The sequence below is a fragment of the Sylvia atricapilla genome, chromosome 9 (genome assembly GCF_009819655.1).
Source record: "Sylvia atricapilla isolate bSylAtr1 chromosome 9, bSylAtr1.pri, whole genome shotgun sequence".
NCBI lineage: Eukaryota > Metazoa > Chordata > Aves > Passeriformes > Sylviidae > Sylvia > Sylvia atricapilla.
The window spans coordinates 354,626-377,437 of NC_089148.1; the positions used below are offsets into that span (position 1 = coordinate 354,626).

Below are 22,812 nucleotides of genomic sequence, written 5' to 3' on the forward strand. Positions count from 1 at the left end.
GGAGTATCAGTCTCCTGTCTTGTGTTTGATGTATTGTCTGGACTGCTGGAGCTATAAATCCATACCAACCAGGTGTGAACTGATCCCTGCTCCCTATTGCCAATGGCCAATCAGCACCCTCTCTGTTAACCCTTCTCTTCCCAGTGCTGTTGCCCAGTGCTTGCCAGGACATCTAGTAGCATTCCTTTCTTTCGAGCCTGGATGGTCTGGAAGCAGAATGAAGTTACAGTAATGGCAGTGGGTGAGTTTTGGACATTGAAATAAGGGAACGACCAATCCAGATAAACAAGACTTGATTTTATTAATAAAATTTGCATTTCCCTCTTTGAGGTGACAGTTACAAACTTTGGTTCAAAAATAAAAGAAAATATGAACAGCAAGATGTTGACGTTTGGAATCTCACTTTTACATGTATAAACGTGCATAAGAAAATACCAGTTGGAAACGAGCCAGCAGAAACTAGTACTATTTAATTTAACAATTTATAAGAAATAGAAACAAACATTTCTTTTCAAGTCTTACATATATTATGAAAAATAATTACAAAAGGATTTCTGTTGTAAAGCTAAAATGTAATTTCTACTTCCAACTACCTGAATAAAATGTTCAGAGGGAAGGCCAAACCAACATGATTTTTTTGGTGACTTTGAATAGTGAATTGTAAGGGTTTGGGTCAAAGACAGCTCTTTAGGAAGCAGTCCCTCGTATGTTGCTTAGCAACTGTGTAGAATCACATGACCTAGACATATTGCATCCCTGGCCTTCAGGTGGAGTAACAGGAAGAAAAATAATTCATATTAATGGGATGGGCAAATATTGTATAGACTATTCTGTGAAACCTTTAGGATCCAGTTCAGGAAGCAAACATTCATCATTGCTTATATAAACATATTAGTAAACACGGCAAAAATCCATAAATAACTGTTTCAAATCCAGTTTTTTATGTTTGTGTAGACCAAATAAGCACAATGGAAACAAATCCAGACGAGTTTTTTTTTAAAAAAAAAAAAAAAAAAAAAAGGCAAGCTATATGACTAATTTATTTCACAGATTTTAAACAGTTCTCTTACACAGAAGTTTGGGTTTTTTCTTACATGTTTTCCCCACCCAAAAATATAAGCTTGTTTATTTTAGGTATATACAGTTATCTTATGAAATTATGGAGTTAGAATAGAAAATAAAAAGTCTGAGGTATAGCACCATGGAACACAGCACCTTTGAAAGTGCTTCAATTTCATTATCTAAATTCACAGAGTGATATCAGCAGAAAGGAGTTGTTTGAGTGTGCTGCTCAAGATCTTCCAGTTTTGCCACCTTAATTTTACTGGCGACTTCAAATAACAAAGCTCTTCAACAACAATATATACAAAGGGATTTTATTATCAATCAGAAATGGAATTGGCTTCACTGGCAATTACAGTTTTATTTTTTCAGAATACATACACAGTACTGACAATGTAGTTGGTAGTTGTAAAATAAAGCCAGATGCAATTCAGAGACACATGCAAGTTTTGGAAGTGGACAGAGAAATCACAGTATAGTACTGTACATAGAATAATTACAGTTTATATTAAACACTTTCTAAACACCTCTTTGTTGTAATGGAAGGAGCACCATTGTCATTGTTTTTTTTACAGCACCAAAGGAATCCAAAGGGGGTGTTCCTGAAGTGAGCCCTATGTTGTCTGTCTGTGCCACAGCATCTTTGCAAAATAAGTTTAAGTCATGTGATTCTGGCCCTACAAGGGCAACGTTTACTTTCTAGATAAGACATACATACACAGCAAGACATTTTCTATGCCATCCTTATTCAAAACTTGCATGTGGCATGAAGTGGGTTGGTAGCACCAAAGTGCAACATTTGTGTTGATCTGATTTTGTCTTAAGCTTAACCGAGGAAGCAGACAGGACCGACCTCAAATCCAAACTTCTGGTTCTGATCACCAAAGTCATTGATCATCACATCAACTATGGGCACTTGGTCTATTTTGGGTGTGTTGATTTCCAGCACCGTCTTTGCATAGCCCTTTCTTGACTGTTAAAAAAAGAAGGAAAAAGCCCAAACTGTTATAAATCTGAGCATTTAACATGTGCTGTAGATCTTCATCGTTTATCTTTGAAGGGTAAAATCTTTAAATTATTGCCCTGTTATGCACCAGATATTGCAAACCCTAAATCTTAGGTTTTCTTATGATTTAATTTTAAAAATGAGACATGGAATGTTTTGATTTTAGCTGGAGAATTATCCATAGGTTTTTTAGTTACTAAAGTAGGCCTACAAAAGAAAAATAGTATAAGGTATTTCATGTTTCTTAGAAAATTCTCAGTTCATGTCTATACTATTTAATAAACAATAATATTCTCACAGCAGTGCATATCTTCCCTGTGAAAAAAAATCACTATTTAGTTCTGAAAGAGAAAAGATCCACTTCTAAGAAGAAATAATGTAACTGCCCAACAAAATGTTAGAGCAGCTATTTGAACAGGACAGAAAGTAATATTCTCACAGAACTGCCACCTGGTGCACTTAGAAATCAGCTTTGAAGGCACACCCTTGCTGCCTGAAGAAGGCTCTGTAGCTCCTCTGTGTATCACACAGCCCAGTCACCACGTCACTTATCAGCACTGCATTGCCTTTAGGTGGTCTCTTATTTCTGCTGAGACCCCTTTCAGCTATACAAGGGGTTTGGGGATCAGGTGAGCATCCAGACCCGAGTGTTCTCAGTTTATTGACAGTTGCAACTTTCAGCTCTCTCTGGACCTCTACATTTACCTTCTGTGGATGCCAGAAGTGAAATGAAAATACAAGGCACATAGAAAGGCTGACATGAAGCAGTTGTGTTTTAGAGTCTCACTGCTGAGAGGAGGTGCTTTGCACGTCCTGAGCTGCATCTCTGCCTCAGAGCCAGGTATATATCCTGGCACTTTCAGGTCTCTAATTCTGTATCTCTGACTTCTCAGAAACTGCCTTCAGAATGCTCCTATATCAATCCCCAAAATAATTAATGAGGCTTCAACTGTCAGTTGTTCTTTTGATGTCTTTGCTTCAAAGTGATAAATAGAGACTGTTCTATTTCTGAGAAGTGGTAACAGTTGCTATGACCACAGAGACCCTGAAAGGGGAGTGCTCAGAGCTGATGCATGGTTGGATACCTCTGGGGATTTTTAGCTAAAGGAGAATTCTGAAAAGCAAAGTCCACAAACTTCACCTGGCTTTGAATACACAAAACAAGAAAAGGAGATACAAAGTCACATATCAAACTATTAAATTTATTCACTGTGTTTGGGTACATACACAGGACTTATGTGATACATGTTTTTGCTGTATTCCATAAATATTCTATTTATGTATACTTTGAGTTTTAGTATAAATATATTCTGCTTATAGGCTGCCTCCTCTCATTATCTTTTTTTGCTTCTGCTCCTCCCTTATACTGTGCTCATACACAGTAGCAGATAGTCTGCTTTCAGCACTGTGGGGCTGACAGCCTGCACACATTCCAGGTTTGTTCACTTTCTACTGCTTGGGTTGTGGTTATTTCTTTTTTGGTACATAGGTGAAAACTGAATATGGCACTAGTGTACTGTGGTTAAAAATCTACTAAAAATCAGTATATGACAAGTAATGTGTTTACAAAGCTTTTCTCAGAAGAAAGCAGTGAAAAAATAGATTTGTTTAATTTCTACTTTAAATGACAGGTTGGTTTTGTAAAGACTCTTTGAAGCTCTACTTACTGCACAGCCGTCATGGAGAGCTTTGATGTAAGGATTGTTGTCATAAGACATTTCTTCATCATTGGATCCTAAGAACCTTAGCGCTTTGTCATAGCTGTCAGAGGGTGCGTCGTGCCAGGCTACAGACTGGTGACAGTTGTAAGTGAAATTTTGTCTGGCAGAGGCACTCAGTAGTTTAAGGAATGTCATTTGGACCATATTAATGGAATTGCCTTCAACATCCAAATAGGAAAGCTGGAAAACATGAAAAGTTATATGAATATTTATCTGTTTTCTTTGGTACAATGCAAACCAAAATTGCTCTTGATAAAAGAGAACCTTATAATAAAGGTTCTTAATAAAAATATCCACCAACACATAACATTTTATGAAGTTTTAAAGGTCAGTATAGCTATGACTCAGTAAATAAATTGCAGCATATTTAGGATATATTTCAGTATATTTCTGCTTTGTTTCTACTGGGAAAGACAGAGAATCCTACATCATAGTGTAAATCAGCAGAATCTGTTTGGTAATCTGCTTTTAGTTAATTACAAAGTTAGTCAGCCTGCAGCCTCACCTCTACATACTCAGTGTATTTCCAGTTACCTAGACTGGGGTGGAGGATCTGTGCTCCAGCTGCTTTCCTAAGGTTTGGTGGTGAGGTGTTTCTGCCAGAGGCCAGATCCTCACCACCAGCTGTGCAGGTGACCACTGGGATCACTGTGGGACAACACAGACCAGGCTTCTGATGTCCAGGGGCAAGAAGCCATGTAGCTGCTGTAATATTTAGGGCAAAAAGGCTGGGGGTCTTTTCATTATGTAAATATTTATAAAATTCCCTGTGATCTGTTGATCACTGACAACAGGAACCTGATTTGTGAATACAGTTATATTGCAGTGACAACTTACAAGTTTGCCTCGTTTAAATTCACTAAACCAAGATCCTGGATTCTCCTTTGGCCATGATGAAATTCTAACCTGTGTGGTCAAACAGCAGAGACAGAAGTATTTGAAACATATGTTGACAGAGATGAAGGTTTTACATTACTTGAGATAAATATCACACCAGATAATAAAGAACGGTTCTTCCTGAAATCTCAGCCATCTTTTAAAGGTCTAAAATACAATGTTTTTCTTGTAGAGAATGCCTTCAGATTAGTGACTTCAAATGGAATCCAAGAGAGAGTTAGTTTTATTTGAGGGAGATGGTAGTAATTTGTTAAGAGTCAGGTAAACTGCTGGTATAGATTGTTGCTGTGGAGTATCTAAATGAGTTTCCACCAGCGTTGATGCTCACAGATCCCTGTAATTTAGGCAAGACTTCAGAAAGCTTTCCTCTCTACATCATATGCCCCAGCAGATATAATTTTTAACAGTGAGTAAGGACACTGTTAATACTGATGCCTGGAGAGGCTATCTGAAACAGAGGCTAGACAGTGTTAAAGGGTTAAAGTAGGTATTTATTAAAAAGGCCTTCAAAGGACACACCTTGGGCAGTACACGAGCCTGGCCGTGGCTCTACCCGAGATGGACCCGAGATGGATTCCAAGTCACAAGATTTCACACTTTTATAAGTTTTGGTCTATTTACGTATTGGGGTTAATTGTCCAATTACAGCTTCAGGTAATGAAGTCCCATCCTCCCAGCTTGCTCTCCTCAATTCACTGGTTATACTTTTTGGGCCTGAAGCTGCAATGGTGTTCTTGGTTCTCAGGCTGGAAGAGGATTGTTTTGTCTGACTAAACTGTGAAGAGAACTTGCTAACACTTTATATGAAGTTCAGAGTTACATACTAATTCAGAATCTGGAACAGAATCTGGAAAGTATGAAATCAATATAGTCTTTTACATCTACTTTGCATAGGAATAAATGAATAGATTTAAATGAACCCACAAGAGAAACGTGGGAAGGTTTAGCTTTTATGTGACAAATACTAGATCATGTACTGTAAGTGGCTTCTCAGCTGTGTTGCCTTCTGAAATGCAGTGAAATATTAGCAAGCAGGTGCATAGATTCCCTATCTGAAGTTGAAAATGGTATTTGTTAACTCTATGTACAATTTTACTGCTCCATTCAGATATATGCAAATGTAATGTAATTAGAAAGACAGATACATGAAAATGTGGCAATGTAATTATCCTGTTTAGTTCAACATTGTAACAGCCCAGTAGGAACTGTCAACAGCCAACTGAAAACACAGATTGGTACTTACTCCTTCAGATTTCTTATCTGGGTAGATGCAAGTTTCCCCACCTGCTGTGAAATTGCAGTATACTTTGAAGGAGTCTCCAGAACAGCCCTGGTTAGGATCAATCCAATATTCCCCTAAGACAAATGAGAAAATATTTGACTTATACAGTAGAAATGGTATTCAGAAGAACCAGGTTTTACTGCTACCTAATGGTCCTCCAAAGTTTGCAGGAAAATTATTTTATCTGAATGGTTTAGGTCAGGGACCAAAATCTGGAGAGATTTACATCCATATCTGCATGCAAAGGTGTCTGCATGAGGCTTGAGTGTAGCTGGCACAAACACCCAAAGCTTCCACTGAGAGGGATCCACCTCAGGCAAAGACCGTTTTTCTCCTGGGTTATTATGAAGCTGCAACACCAGTGAAGGCTGGGCATGAAAAGAGCTGCAGCCCATCCAAGGTCCATTCACAGTCAGTGCTTTTTAAAATCTGCTATTCTAATTAAAATGATGATTTCTGTGAGGAAGGTTCTCATCTTCAGATGTTTCACAAACACGGCAGCAAATGACTTTCTGACAACTACAGTTCTAATCCAGTTTCAAACAAACAGTGGAGATTTCAAAGAGAAATGACAAATCCCTTCACCAGTTCTGTCTTATGAATATAGGGATAGACAAAGTATTTATGGGGTTTAACATTTCTGTTGATATAGGCTGTATATTGAAAACAGTCTTTCCTTTCTGTAAGTCTTATCCCTGGAGAATTTTGAATTTTAATGAACACATTTACTTTTATTTTAACTGAAATAAGATTACTTTTATATGAAGACAGCTCTAAAGAAGAAGCAAATACTGGTAAATCAAGAAGGTGAATGTGTTCTGTAAAAACCATTCCTTATTATGGAGGCTACTGAATTGTAAAATACATCCTTTTCATATAGCACATACACTGCTTAACTACTCCTCAAGGCAACCATCTGTTCTTATCTATCTAGAGTGAAAGCAATAAAATATTATTAAACTGTCAAAATATATTTTTTTCCTCCCATTTAAAAGTAGAAAAAATATTGCTTTGAACTGGGGAAAAATATGCATTGCAATTGAAAAAATTATGAAAGGATGAAAATTTAGTGAAGGTTGGCTTTCATTTAAACATTTTCAGAGGGGTAAAATTATTTAGAAGAAAAAAAGAAAACAACAAAGAATAATAAAATCAAGACAGTTCTTAGGAACATTGGGTCTCTTCATATTACTTTGCGTTTTATTACACAGCTACTTGGTAGCATTAAACAGGATCAAAGAAACTTCCATTCAACTTTGCTGGCTGATCTAGAAAAAACAGTGATAATGCAGTCAAGAAAATTATTTCTTCCAAGGCTGAAAGACCAGTAAAGTTTTTGAGAATAATGATTGAACATAAATCTCATCTAATACCAATACTGTTTGATATTGTTCTACTAAGCTCTTTCATCACACTCTTGATTGTCCTGGAAATCCAAGGCCCACCTTTCAAAACAACAACTGCTTTTGATTCATCACTTTAAAAGGTTTCAACTTGAAAAGTAGATCAGGTTATGTATTTAAAGAACTTTGACTCTTACCAAGAGAACACATTTTAGATTTTCCAACTTTTATGCCCGTAAAAATGAATTCAGTGAGACTGTATTTGTTAAGCAATTGAATGAGCCATCCAACAGTAATGGATGAATGCTGCCAAAGTGCCCTGGCAGAGGCCGAGCTCTGGGCCTGTGCAAAGTGAACTCACCATCTGGGAAGTCGGGGTGGCAGAGCTGCAGATCTTTGCAGGTCCGGGCTGGGTTATTCTGAGTGCCCATCGGAAACTTCATGTGCTCAATGTCCTGCTTCAGTGAATTTAGGGAACCAAAGATCTCCTCCATGCCATCAGAATAATCCAGAATATTATCACCAGCATCAGAGAACATATAGTCAGGAGATCTTCTTGTCTTCTTGGGTGACTGAATTGGCAGCGGCTGGATTACCTCACCTGGAGGGCCCTAAGTGGAAAACGACGTATCTAATTATGCCTTCCCTTAGTTTTTCAGCAGGGAAAGACCACAGAACGCAGCTTGGAGATGCTTTTAACAGGCTTTCTTCAAGGCATTTATTTCTTTATTTCACCTTTCCTCCTTTAGATTCATATCTATGTGCTTTGATTACCTTGAAAAAAAATTTGTAAAGGGCCAAACATTGTTGTGCTCTAAACTCTTCTCACTACACTGCTTTTTGTGTTGCCCTCACAAAAGTGACTTGCAGAACTGACTCACAGTTTCCTCTGTATCTCTGTTAATTCTCTGAAGCACAGATATATTCTATGAAAATTGAAAATTCTGGATGTTTCCTATGAAAAGGTTGAAAATTCTACTTGGGGTCTAGGAAACAATATTTAATTTCAAGAAATTGAAACACTTCACTCAGATTTGGACTCGTCATTTTAGTTTGTTACGATATAAAAAATAAATATGGAAACAGAAGAGTATCATCAGGGAAAACCAGTAGAATTCTGTTTTCTCTGCTTCAGTATAACATTTTAAATACTTATTGCATGAGGGGCTTCTTTCTTTGGGGGAAGGTTTACAGGCATTTTTTGAGTGTTCTTTTTGTTTGTTTTTTTTTAAATTTATTTTAAGTTTCTTCTGGCTTTTTCAGTGCAGATATGTATTTCTGTGCCTGGTGGATATGTGTTTCCTGAAAAATGAATTTTCAAACAATCATTCATATTTTAGTTCCCAAATGTTGTTTTCTGCCCTTGTCAAAAAACAGGTTCATCATGTCAGTGTAATGTAAGATAAGGATTGTTACTTACTGGAGGACCAGGTGGACCAGGTAAGCCACTGTCACCCTTCTGACCAGCAGGACCCTACAGAGCAATGAAAGAAGTGCAGTGTTGATCATGCTGTACAATGTTTAAACATAACACACACAGAAGCTAAGGAAAAGGGCAGAAAGTATAGAGGAGAGTTACTCACACTGGATCCTTTGGAACCTTTGGGACCCTGGGGACCCTATGGGCAAGAACATACAACTCTGGTTGGAGTGTATTGCACACAGCTAGGGGGTGGTTAAAACAGGAGGGCTGGATGAAATTACTTACAGGTAATCCAGGAGGACCAGGGGGTCCAAGTGGACCAGCAGGACCAGAAATTCCCTAGAAAATGGAATAAGAGAATAAGCACAGAACTAAAATATCCTACATACTGGACTGTGTTAAAAAATCATAGCTATGAAAAAGGCAGTCCCATTAAGTGTGAGTTTTGAGTTAGGCTATGTGCTGGAGGTCAAAATAAGCAAGTTTAAAATATTATCTGACAATCTGAGTTGCTTGTAGTTGTTCTTACACTGACTGCAGTGGATTGTTAGAGCTGCGTTCCCCTTCAGATTGGCTTGGAAACCTCACATTTGTACGTCGTGCCCTAAAAACATGGCTTAATAGCTAGAAGAGAGGGAGCTGCTTTGGGGAATGCAATTAGTAAATGTGATGAGATTGCTGCTGCTTCTTTTATCTTGTGGCAAAATTGTTCTGTGTGCATATTGGGGTGAATGTGTTTCCTTCATTTCCTCAAACACTCTATAATTTTATTTTTAAGATGTTTAATTTTGCTGTGTTTGTACAATGCCTAAGAAAATTTTAACCTCTTGCAGGAAGACTCTGGGTGTTAAATGTTTATAACAACTTTATGTCTTTCAAAAGGAAGCCTGGAATATATACTCATTGCTTGCATGGAACTTGAATGAAAACACAAGTATGTTGTACTCACTGCATCACCCTTGGCTCCAGGAGATCCCTGTGGGCCAGGAAGACCCCTATCACCCTTTTCACCCTGTTCTCCTGGAGGTCCAATCAGGCCAATCAAACCAGGATGTCCCTAAACAAGATTTAAGAAAATATAGTCAATGTACATTGAAGTAAATGTGTTTTGCAAACACATAAATTAGACCTTTCACATGTTACCACTGTTGTTTGTCAACAATCGACCTGAAAACAAATTATTCTAAAAGTGTACTTATTGTTGTTATGTGGTCTTTTAAACTTTCAGATTATTTGCAAATTGTGACTACTTATTCAGTGAAAGATCTAAGTGCAAGGGTTACTGAAATCACAGTACCCTGGGTACAAATTTCACACTGGTTTTCACATGTACCTGCTGTCAGTATCTCACAGAGTTCCACGTGTGATATGGCTACATAAACAGCTGATCCAAGCAGATAAACAAAACCTGCAGTTCACAAGGCACAGCCATATTCATGTCTCTTTCTCTACAGTTTTTTCTCTGATACAGAAGCAATCAATATATTTTGTTGGGACTCCATAGGAAAAATGCTATCCCAGATGTCTCAATGTTTCAAAATAAAGTATTATAGCTGTTAAATATTTATAGTTTGTTCTCTTAAAAAAAAAACCCTGCCAATACTTATTATTTCTACTTGCTTTGTTCTTGTAAATCAGACAGTTTTCTTTAAGTCAATATCTTTGGGATTTTTCACTGCAAGGATCACAGTCAATAGATTACCACATAGGCAGTAATCTTTTTCTTTCTAGGTGTTTACAGGCTATTAGATATGACTTAAAACTTCATGATGACTCTGAAGGCTGTGGGAAGCTGTTTGATAGGCGTGGCACTTTGCTTTGCTGATATAAACCCTACTGGTTCTTTCTGCTAATTTTATACAGATTTTAGACTGGGCTGAAGTTAGAAAGACACAACCAATTATCAAAGCATACCTTCTCTCCTTTGGAACCTGGGTCTCCCTTCAGCCCAGGCAATCCAGGTGGGCCCTATATAAACCAAGGGAAGGAATGTTAAAATAAGTTTTAACATCCAGCTCAAAACATGTTTTCTTGAAATGTTCTTAAAGGCAGTTCAAATACAAGTACACATTTAGTGGTCAATGGTTGTGACTGATGATGTGATTTAGAGCCCAAGATGAAGTTGAAATCTATGTTTAAAAAAGCATAATGATGCTACAGTGGTATTTAATTTACTTTATAATTAGAAATCTATAAAGGGTTGTAGGAATAGAAACTTATGAAGCAGAGGGTCAACTAAATTCTTGATTTGAGAAATCTTTAGATTTTATAAGTATGGTAATGCTGTTTCTTTGTAATTTTTACAGAATGAGGTAAAAAATGCAGGCCATACAGAGTCTGTGCAAAAGACATGAATTTTTCAGAGGCTGTTAATCTCACACTGCACATGTGTCGATGAGGAGAAGAGCTGCTACACTAAGTCTGTGTCTCCTTACCACTGCTCTCTTGGGGGCAGTGGACAACTTCTGCTATGGATTGGAGTGATAAGAGACCTTTTCCACCTGGCACATATTCAAAAATGCCATAACATTTCATGTACAAAATATTCTTCAGTGCTTATGCTTTCCATCTCCACTTCAGGATATCACTAGATGCAAAAGCCTAGGCAAATACATAATTCATGAATGAAATGTGAAATTTTTAAGCTTTTGGAATGCAGAATCAGACTTTTCACCTGCAGTGTGTTGTGTGCAGTGTCTACTGCAAATCAGGCTTCACACTCTCCTGACAGCAATCTCCTGTGGAGGATGGGAGGGGAAGGAGGGAAACCTAACTTCTGAAACTTTTATGTATCAACTTTACTTTCTTAAAATCCCAAATTAAATTGCTGCAATGCATTGAAAAGTTCTTGTTGAGCTGACAGGAAGTCTGTGCATTTGTAGGCATATAGTTCATTAACATAATTATAGTTCAGCTCCAGATTTTAACAGAATATTTAAGCTCTCCAATGTTAGAAGAGAGATCTGTTGGTGATGTTTTTGGAGGCTTCTATGACTGACACATGGGAAAAGGATGCTCACCAGAGGTCCAGGAGGGCCATCCTGACCTGGTGCTCCAGGCATACCTTGTTCTCCCTAGAAAAAAAAAAAAAAAAAAAAAAAAAAGCAACTGGCTTTACCAGAGTATATACAGGAAATGTAACATATAAAATACTGTGTGCTCTGTTACTTACCACAGGGCCAGGAATGCCCCGGAGACCCTCTGGGCCAGGTTTTCCTGCAGGTCCCTGTGGACCAACTGGCCCTGTTTTTCCAGGAGCCCCCTCTGCACCAGGTTCACCCTAGAAAGAACAGACCAGGTCAGAGAAGAGAGGCTGAGTGAGTTTGGCACTGGAGGGATGTACAAGAGGCAAAGTGCTCTTTAAAAGCCAGAGTTCTCCAGAGGACTATTTCCTGAGTGAAATGTCTCTGGCTTCACAGAGATCTGTGGGGCCAGCAGAGCAGGCTGCCCTGGCTTGTTACAGCTGAGCAGTGTTGGGCCTGACTGCTGGGCCCACTCCATCACATATTGCTACTGATTCTGGGGCTGAATATGGATTTTACAGATTACCTATTATTCCTTTGAAAAATTCCACACTCAGTGCATCATGAGCAATTTACTTTTAATTTATAAATAGTTTATACATCAATGCTTCAAAAAAAAAAATCTTCAGTGTATTACCTTTGCACCTTTTTCACCTTGTCTGCCTTCAGCACCCGTTGCTCCAGGAGGTCCCTGTAAAATATGGACACTGAGCTCAAAATCTCAGGTTTTTTCAAATATAACCAGTGGAAAAAATTTTGAAAGTGCAATTTCGATAGTATTAATAAGTAGCAAATGCTTACAAAAGAACATAAAAGTTCTTTTTTTGACATATATAAAACAGCTCTTATTCCCTTATAAAATTTTCTGGGTTTTTAGAATATGTAAAAGATGATGAGGTTCAAACCAAAGAATTAGCTTGGGAAAATAAAACCAACAAAACAGGATATAAAAGAAAAAAAAAGCAATACTAATTTATATGTACAATAACAATTAATTTTAAATTTGCTTTGCATTGACTTCTATCTATTCACTGTGGTTTATCCACTGATTCCAAAAAGGCCTCTCTTTCTACAGTGCACAGTGTGGCAAATACTTCTTTATTCTCTAAGTCAGGGATGGGCTCAGTAAGGGGGCTGATTACATTTGGACCGCCAAAAATTGACATATTATCCACTAAATATGAAAGTGAAAAATAAAAAGGCATTTTTCTCCTCCAAAACATCAAGGGCTGATTTTTAGGTCAGGTAATTAATATTCATAGTTTCAGTTATGAACAGGAGCAGTGCCTAAAATTTAATGTGCTCTTCTGAAAATGGTTCTGTTATATGCTTAGTTTAGAAAAGATGCACTCAAGATAATGGACCAACTGTTCTCCTTTAAGGTTAATTTTTAGCCTGGGAAACGTCTTTATTACAAGTAGCTATTTCTTGCCAACCAGTGAGCAGCTTAAAAGAAAATGAAAGAAAAGCGACCATGCTCAAATGCTGTCATTTTCTGAATCTATGTAAGATTTTTGTCATCTGTTCATTAATGCAACAAGCAGATTATCATGTAGAAACTAGACTAAAAAAAAAAGTTCTGAAGATTAGCAAGAAGAAAAATTCAATCACTTCCATTTATTTACTGCTTTTTACTTCTTAACAACATATAGAAAAACAATTCAGGCTCCCTAAAGGTAAAGCACCAGAACACAATGTTTATTTTACAGATAAGAACTGTACTTCCAGTCAAGCATCTGCCTGTTTGCTTTGTGAGCTCAGGGCTTTGGATCAGTGTTTGACCTAAAGCCATTTTTTATACTAGAGCTGAATTTAGCCCAAACATTTTATAGCCTAATATATTTCACTATCCACTGCTATTGGCACATACCTTGAGCAACTCCACTGGTTTTAATTCCTGGAAATTTATATTCATTTTATGGCTATTTACATAGGAGTATATTAAGATCATTCATTTGCTTCTGAAATTAAGCTTTCTCCAGGGTGACATTGAACATCTGCAGCACTGCATGAACCTTTTGGCCAACAGAGATAGTTCAGACTTTGCATCAAAGATAATGCCAAATCAACTGAATAACCCACAGAGGACTTTGACCATGTGTTGTTGGTATCAACAGCTTTTTTCTTCGGTATTTTTAAGAGCTGTAAAGGGTAAAGGACTTAGTTTTACTTCTTCAGAATACAGAGAAGCTTAAAAGCCCTGGGCCAAATGCTGACTCTTTAAAACAGGAAGAATATTTTAAATCCCTGCTGTTCCAATAATAATTGATGATGTCTGATGCATGTACCCCTTTGTGTAGGTTGCAATTTGTTGGGTGGATCACAGTCTGCAGTGATAACAAGAAAGATTAACAGGTACATAAATAAATTCAGAAACATTTTAGAAACATGAGTTTTTATCTTACATGAATTTATTTACATGCCCATTGTCTTTACTGCTTGAAAATTCCTTAAATTCCCACATGGATTATAATCCACCCTACCTAAGAAGCTGAGAAGGGTTGAATGTGGCAGTTTGTACTTGAGAAATATGGTTTCTGCATAATCTAGAAATGCAGGTGCAGCATGAATTAATTACCAGGGCTAAACCCACTGTGATGGCTAAAATACAAATGGAATGACTGAGGAGTGCTGAGCAGGGGTGTTGTTATCAGGCAGTGCCCAGGCTGCCCCAGGCACAGAGCTGCTGCAGGAGCTGCTCCTTGGCTCGGGCTGGGGCTGCTGCAGAGACACACTGCTCATTGTTATTCATCTTACCTTCCTGCTCTGCCCTTGCTGGAGCAGCTGCGAGATTCGAACTGACAGAAGGGATCTCAGGAACAGTATTTTACATTAATGCACGATTCTCTCCCTCATCACCCCCAGCTCCCATGCTGATTTTTATGAACATTGCACAGTAATTTTGGACATACTGCCTGATACATTTTATGTACCGAGAAGACAAAAGAAATCATGCAGAAATAAGCTCATTCTCAATTTTTGTTACATGAGGCTAATGAATATTTTTTCTCTGGTCTTCTGTATTTCATTGAAATAATTTAAATTTTTGTTTATAGCTGTTTGTAATCTGGCTTAAAACACGATTTCCAACACAGAACACCATTACTATATTTCATCAGCCTGTTGAGATAGGAACCTGGCATATTGTTGGAGATTCTGTGCATTTGCAATCAACAGAGGAAATCAGCTTAATTTTTAAGTGGTGAGTACACCCTGCTGAGGCAGCATCATGCTGTAGCCAAACAGAAAAAAAAAATCCCCTTTACAGAAACACCTTATTTTTTCCTAAGATATTTAACATTGTATTTAAAGGCAACAAACCAAATAAACTCCTGCTTTGTAAAATTGCTGGCTTTACTTCTGTATTGACATCTCTTCTTTCAATGGAAGAAGATGGTATGGCCGCCAGGTGAGAACGAACATATATCTTAGTCTTGAGCTTTAAATTTCTAATACTTTTTGGTTGGTATAGGGAGGTTTCTATGTATGTGATGTGGACATCTGATTGTTACTCCCGGGGAAGGCAGCCCAGCAGCAGATCCTAAAGCTCAAATGCCTGGCACACTGAAGGGCTGGGAGGAGCATGGGCAAGGAGTGCTGTCTGTGCTGATCTGTATTGATTGCATATTGATCTGAAGGACAAATACTCTCTGATGGCATCTTTTCTTCATGCATTTAATAATGCCACTTCTTCTGTTTTTTAAAGTGCAAAAGCTGCATCTAACTGCTCTCTGAAGCAGACCTAAGGGTTGATGTATCTATTACAGTTCTGGGACTGAAACATTCTTTACTAGGTTTGATTAGCTATATTTGTAAAGCCTGTGAACCTTCGAAGGCTTTAGAAATAATGGAATATCTTCATAAGTGACAGAAATGTCTGCCTGTTAATTTTGTATGCAGAGAGGATGACAAAATTTTGCACAGCAGCTGCATTGAAATTATTTTATTTCTGAGACTGAAGACACCAAAACAGACACATTCTTCTTGCTCCCTGATAGTGTGTGCTCCCTGATGTGCCTAAAGATGATGTCTGCAATCACTGTCATACCAACTCACTCCTGTTAGCAGACTTTTTCAGTAGACACTGAATTCTTGAGTGAAAAGAAAAAGCACCTTTATGGGTAAGCAATGCATTCTTCCCTATGTATTTTTTGTTCTTAGATTCCATGTTAGCCATGTAAAAGAGCTTTCTCTGCTGTTGCTATTTATTCATTTCTCTCATTACATTACTTAAAACGAATGACAAATGTCATATATTAATGTCCCAGCATGGAATAAGTAGCTGAAATTCTCTAGGACACTGTGGCTCAGAAAGAGGAGTGTACAAGAGAGCATGAGATATTCCTTACTCTTTTCCCAGGAGGACCAGGTGGGCCAGCTTCACCTGAAGGACCTGGTGGACCCTGCAACAGAAAATTAAAAACTCAGCAGAAAGAAAGGATGAAGTTCTCATCTTTATTAAATACCACAGACATCTGCCATGTGTTAACCTCTTTCAATCTACAGAAACAGAACTTTGATGCTTAATATGCAGAAACTGTTTAAGATCTTCACTTAATTTCATTAGTTCAGCTAATGAAGATTATTTGGCTGCAGCATTTCTTTCTTATGGTCAGAACTGCTCTATTTTAGTGCTCCTCAGCAGCTCCAGCCCAAATCCCTTAACACATCACTACTTCTAAAAGAACTTGAGCATTTGCTTAACTGTGTTACTGTAATACAGGCAGTTCTACCTCTGCAAGGAAATAGTCATTTTTCAGTATGATAGAAAAAGCATTCACTCTGAAAGTATTTTCAAGAGTGTGACTGCATAGAAACCACTAATTTGGCAAAAGATACTTCCTTATGATCAGCTGATCATGCAAGTGAAATAAAATGAGAGAAAAATCTTACAGGTTGCCCAGGATCACCATCTTCACCCTTCTCTCCACCAACACCATCCTGACCCTACAGAATTCAAAGAAAATAAACAAAATTAAAAATTCAGCTAATTTAAGTCACTAACTTTCATATATAAGAGCACTATTTTTCTACAGAGCCTTTTCCCAAGGACATTATTTTTAAAAACTTTTAAAAGATTTCTAAATATTTTTAAGCCTCCAGAAATGCGTGAACAGAAAAGCAATGGATTTTACAGGCAAGAGCTCATCCCCAGACAAGAAGGAGACAGGGTCAACTTAGAATTAAGTGCAAACTAAGACTAGGACCTAAAACTGTTTTTAAAGTATACTTACAGCTGGACCAGGTTCCCCAGGGGGACCAGGATCTCCAGGAAAACCAACTGGGCCCTAGATAGATCAGGAAAAAACGCACAGGATGTGTCATCCATTGCCAAACAGGGGGCACTCATCACAAATGTTTCATGAAGCATATAATGAACGTAGTGCAGTTGTAGGAAATGTTATGGTTCTGTATTCACACAACTTCAGCAATGCCTCACAGTGGTTTGGGTTAGAATTATGAAGCTCACTTACTGGGTTACCCTTAGGCCCATCATCACCTGGAGGTCCTTTAGCACCTGGTGGTCCGGCTGCTCCAGGTGGACCAGCTTCACCTTTTTCTCCCCTTTCACCTTTTGGACCCTGTGGAAAACACATGAACACAAAAATGCCATCTGGAAATGGAATGGCCAAAAAAAAAAGGATCACAATGGCAAACTCATTTTTCAGACAAGGGCCATGTCACTCCTCAACAAATACTCTCATGTGAGTGGGAAATCAGGACCTCTCAGGTCAAGTGCCAAATTCTGTACCCAGCTTGCATCAGTGAACTGTTTTCAGAAAGAAAAACATGCAAGCCAAAGTTAATACTTATGGAAGGAAAATAGGCATTCATTTGGAAAGTGTCCATCCTCCATTAGTACAAGATGTGGCTATGATTATAGGGAAAGAAATGTCATTTTGAAGGTATAAATTCTTCACTGAAAATTCAAAGAAAACATACACAAAGTGCACAAGTGATCTTGAGGAAATGCTTACCAAAGCAGGCACTGCCGGATACCTCAGTTCACCATAATAAATGTTAATGAAAACAACAAAATACTCACAGCTGTTCCAGATTCTCCAGGAGGTCCAGGGTTACCAGCTTCTCCAGGTTCACCCTATAGATGCATAAGTATAAATTTATGAGTCACTAGGGAGAGTATTTTATGAATTTACTTCTATTATTACATATTCTTCCCATGCTTATTTACATAAACAGCTTATAAGAACTGTTTTTTATTTGGTCTACCTAGAGGGTGTTGAGTTCTGTATGTGGTTTTGCAGAACTGGAGTCTGAAATTTGAGAGATAATACATCAAACTAGTATTTTCTTGAGCCAGGGAGACTAAACTTCCCTTTGGGCTTTGGAAGATGTTCCCCTTTATTATCCCATATACTGCAAATTTCCTGTTTGTGATTATTGCTATGGCTACTGTCAGAAGAAGAAAATATTATATAAAGAAAAACTTAAGGATGAAATAACAGCATCAGTTAGAAAAACATTCTCCACAGGCTACAGAGGTGTGTGCTGTGTGTTTCCCAGTGATGGAATTTATTTCATAAAGCAGATGGCTTTCAGGTTGTACCATATGAAAAGAAAATCTGTGCAAGGCAAAGATTGTGCACAATTAAGCCAACATTTAAGATCATTCAGTCTCTTTCTGGGCTAATACACTGTATTATCTCAAGGACTGTCTTTTCAATTCTTCATTTTAAAGTTTAGTTATGAACAATTATTTTCTAGCTCAGTGGTCTGATGTATAAACTTATATAGAAAACTCTTCTGCTAGTAGAATATTTAGTTATTAGCATCACAGAGACACAAATCATGGAAGAATAACAGAATATGCTTTGTGATTGTTATGGAGTGCATAGATAAGAAATACATATTCCTATCCCAAAGGATTTTTCAATCCAACTGCTAACGGGAGGAATTTTGCCCCCCCTCCAATATATTCTTTTTCCAAACCAAATGAATGTTGCTAATAATTACATCTATGAACAAGAGTAGTTCAGTTCTGGAAATGCATTTTACCCAATAATTTAGTGAATTCACAGACTTGGAATAAATTTGTGTATCCTTCCTAACCTGTGTGACCTGCACACCCCTCTTCATTTTACGACAATTCAGTTAATTCATGCATGTCTGTCATTTCCACGTGGTCAGTATAAAACTATAAATCATAAAATACAATTTTAAACCAAAACTTATGGTGTAGGTATTGAGTTCAAATGCAAATGTATTACTTCAGTGATGTAGCATTCATTTTAAAACAAAACTAAACTTGTAGTGGATGATTCAGGTCAATAAGCATTAATATGTTTTCTAGGAGAGTTCATAATCTCCATTGCCTTATTCTCTGCACAGCATTGACTGAGTCTGCAGCATCATTAGCATTGAGGTTTTGTCCATGCCTACTATCAATCAAATGAGATTTTTGTAGCAACAGAGAATGAAGTCTGGAATCAGCAAAAAATCTGTTATTCGAGTTAGTAGCCCTAATATCCAGAGAGTCCACTATATAGAGCCTTTCCAAAGGTGAGTCCATGGCAGGACAAAATAAAGCAGTGACATAAAAGCATGGATTGTGCCCAGCCTTTGCTGACAAGCACTTGTGCAGTGTAATCCCCTTGGCAGCTTCTCAGACAGAGAGTTCTTTTTGTGCCTTTCTGCCTAATGATATTGTAATTTATGAGGATCCACATTTGATTTACAACACAATTCTTACCCTCTCTGTTGACAAACACATCTTCATTCTATCATGCAACACTGGGCTCCCTCTGACCCACACTTGGGAGCACCAGGGGAGCACTGGGGGTGCCTGTTCCAGCACACACAGTGACCTTGGCTCTGTGAACAGCAGCTCCCCAGCAAGCAGCAGTGTGGAAAACTGAGAAATTGGAAGGGCTAGAAAATGTCAAGATGTTCCCTTAAAGGGCATATGTGAAAGATGAGACCATTTCAAGTTTCATCTTACATTAATATTTCTATATCATTGTTCTACTAAAAAATGTGTCTCTTCCACGTATGCATGCAGTCTTTGTTTTATCTGACAGTGATTTTAATATTCCAAGTATTAAGTACTACGAAATGCTCTATTTGGCTTAGGTAACTGTTAAGGGAGTTAAACAATGTTTTGATGGAGAAGATTGTAGCTGATATATATTTACAGAGTGCATATTTATAGCTGCTAAAAGCTGTGTAATCTATAGCTATTGTTGGCCTCATCTTTCTTTTCATTTTTAGTAACAATGGCATTAATTCAGAATCTGATGCAACTTCTCCATGGGAAATATTTCATGTTCTGTTGGGAAACAGATTTTATGATTTAATAAGAGATTTATTCCATCACTGGAGATTTTTCTCTCTTTTGTTAGGCACTCAGATCTTTTAAAAGTTACCGTGGTCTTTCTTAGGCAAAGCCTTCCTCTAACAGAATTTCAAAAAGGAAAGACAGACATCCTAAACTAGAAAGGGTCATGTCACTGTGCAGACATGATCAATTCTGAAAACCTCCTTGGATTAAGCAAGCAGATTGGTCTCTACCAAGCTAGGCAAAGTAGTTTGAAAGTTAAAATTTAAAAAACATTATTAAAAGTTTTAAGGTTTAGAAAGTGTTGTTTTCCTTATGATCAGTTGTAGAGAACTGTCCATATAAAGCACAGAAAAAGTGGATGGAAGGCTGCCACCTTTTGGTTAAATTCTGGGACATGGTGTTTCATTTTATAACAATGAGAGGCAACTTTGCAACTGACTGGGTTGTGGAAAGCTACTTATTTAATTTAGAGAAATTCTAAAGGCTGTGTTTTCTGGGAGGCTCTTGTTTGTAAGCATGTTGGAGAGATGGAGAAGGGTGAGAAAAATCATAGTCAGGAGACCATGTAAATTCATTAGAAGTAATTTTTTAGGATGGATATTCAAGTAGCCTAAACTGTCGCAGATGCACCTTAGCAGTGTCTACACACAGATGTGTGTAAAAATGAGATGCACACATAAAACTATCCATGAACACTTATCAAACATGTTTCCAAGCTTCGATCCAGGATACTCAATTGATTTTGTCCTCTCACTTCCATCTGCAGTGTAAATCAATGATTAGGCATGAGAACTGTTGATCTCACTTGTTTAATGTGTCGGACTCATTATTAGTGTACCACTTTAGAAAGTCTTTTAGAACAGTATGTTAGCAAGAAATTTAAACCCAGATGAGTATAGTGGTTTTCTAACACCAAACTTTTTCATGCAGTAAACCAGGTCTGAACTCTGAGAGGCTAGGATGAATGCTTAGGTTCTGCAGACGCTGGGTTGGCATTGCCCTCTAATTCTGATGGTTTATAATGTGCTGTGGAAGGGAGAAGGGGTAGAAGAACAGCCTGGTGCTCAGTGCAATCAGAAAGGCAAATTTTATTTCATTAGGTTTTGTGGAAGTTTGGGTTACCATTACTTGGTCTGTTTTCCCTCTGCTGTAAATTCTTATGTACATTCTAAGGCACAGGTTAGAGAAGTCATGGGCAACTTCCCAGCTATTTAGAATATCTGCATGTTAGACCTTTGATATCAAATTAGAGATAGGCAGGTGTAGGTACAATTTGGTTTTCCATTTTTATTAATTAAAAGCAGAAGAAAGGGACTGCTCTTGGTGCAGCAACTGGATTTAAGAGGCTCTGCTGAGTGTCAGTGCCAGGCCTCGGTGGAGGTTATGGCATTAATAATGCAGGGCTACAGGAATTTGCAGTGCTGATGCCTTTGAACATTCAGGCCCTTGTGTGCAGAGCAGAGGAAACAACAAGCTGGTTAAAAATGCATGGCTCTAAGTGTGACAAAAATTGTTTTTCTCTGCCAGAAGATAAGAGGGCTTTGAAACCCCTGTATTAATTAAAAAATATCTCCTGGCCAAGCCTTTAAAATATGCAAGCGAGCATACCTACTTCTCTCCTCAACAGTGACAGGGATGAAGCCAAAGTGTTTTTCCACATTCTACACTCACTGCATTGAATTATCCACAGTATGGTGTTTCTTTCCTGAAAGGGGTGCAGAGGCCAAAGCATGCTGACATAATAAGAAAAACACTGGGGGAAAAGTGTGTGGGAAGAAAAGGAAAAGAAAAAAATGCATGTTTTGTTTAAAAGCATGACCTGTCCTCCCATTGCAGCAACTCCCCCTGACAAAACAACTCTTGATGATATCTCAGCTTGAAATCTCTTTAAATGGAACTGAAGTTAAGAAGGAAGATATCTTAACTAGGAAAATACCCTGGCAGGTACTCACACTTGAGGAGGAGGGAGGAAATTACAATTTATATAAACTTTCAAAATAATACACTTGGAAGCTTCTCTTTGTGAATGCAGAGAGTATGGGATATTAAGCTAGAGGAAATAAAAAATGACAACCAAGTGATAAACAGTCTGAACTTCATGTTCTTGAATTAAATTTCATGGCCTAATCATCACAAATAGTGATTCTAAATCACACAGATGAGTTGCAGGGAGAAACAAAGGAGGAACTAGTTCAATATAAGGCAACATATTTAGAAAATGACTGGAATATAATTTGATCATGAAACACTGAAAATTAAAGAGGTGACTGAAACCAATGGCAAAATTCCTGTCAAGTTCAACGGGCCACTATATTATGCAAGGTGGGTTTTTTTAAAGCGCTGAATATAATTGGTGCTACCCTGGATGTTGTCATAATTAACATTTTTCTCAGTAGTGGTTACAGGAAAAATTTTTCTTCCCACAATGCCCATTATTTTCTGTATTCACTGACACATAGACTCCATTTTCCCAGTAACTTTTTTATTTCTCTCAACTCTTAGATTGTGCCACATTTTTTATACACTTCTGAGAGAGAAAGAACCAAATCCTGCAGCCCTTCATGAGGCCAAGATCTTTTTTAAAGTAGACTGGATGAACAATGTCATGAACTTGGGACATTAGAAGGAATATCCTTGTTAATAATGCAGTCACGCAGGAGGGCACTGAGTTGTGTGTGTCTTGTGCAATTTTGGGGAAAAAAGATTGAAAATACCAGAATGCTGATGCTCTCAAGAGGTGAGCTGATGCTCAGAGC

The 22,812-nt window shown here is 37.8% G+C and overlaps 1 protein-coding gene across 1 annotated transcript in view; it reads right to left on the minus strand.

Moving 5' to 3' along the window:
* Nucleotides 1–276: 276 nt before the first annotated feature.
* COL11A1 (collagen type XI alpha 1 chain) overlaps nucleotides 277–22,812 on the minus strand; it is a 131,921-nt gene continuing 109,385 nt past the window's right edge. Inside the window, exons 51-68 of the mRNA XM_066324568.1 lie at nucleotides 17,804–17,857; nucleotides 17,232–17,339; nucleotides 16,992–17,045; nucleotides 16,651–16,704; nucleotides 16,107–16,160; nucleotides 12,395–12,448; nucleotides 11,907–12,014; nucleotides 11,755–11,808; nucleotides 10,649–10,702; nucleotides 9,684–9,791; nucleotides 9,020–9,073; nucleotides 8,895–8,930; nucleotides 8,732–8,785; nucleotides 7,673–7,922; nucleotides 5,930–6,042; nucleotides 4,627–4,695; nucleotides 3,736–3,969; nucleotides 277–2,035 (exon numbers count right to left, since the gene is read on the minus strand). Coding sequence (XP_066180665.1) covers nucleotides 1,889–2,035; nucleotides 3,736–3,969; nucleotides 4,627–4,695; nucleotides 5,930–6,042; nucleotides 7,673–7,922; nucleotides 8,732–8,785; nucleotides 8,895–8,930; nucleotides 9,020–9,073; nucleotides 9,684–9,791; nucleotides 10,649–10,702; nucleotides 11,755–11,808; nucleotides 11,907–12,014; nucleotides 12,395–12,448; nucleotides 16,107–16,160; nucleotides 16,651–16,704; nucleotides 16,992–17,045; nucleotides 17,232–17,339; nucleotides 17,804–17,857 — 1,659 coding nt within the window. The 3' untranslated portion in view covers nucleotides 277–1,888. The remainder of the gene's footprint in view (nucleotides 2,036–3,735; nucleotides 3,970–4,626; nucleotides 4,696–5,929; nucleotides 6,043–7,672; nucleotides 7,923–8,731; nucleotides 8,786–8,894; nucleotides 8,931–9,019; nucleotides 9,074–9,683; nucleotides 9,792–10,648; nucleotides 10,703–11,754; nucleotides 11,809–11,906; nucleotides 12,015–12,394; nucleotides 12,449–16,106; nucleotides 16,161–16,650; nucleotides 16,705–16,991; nucleotides 17,046–17,231; nucleotides 17,340–17,803; nucleotides 17,858–22,812) is intronic.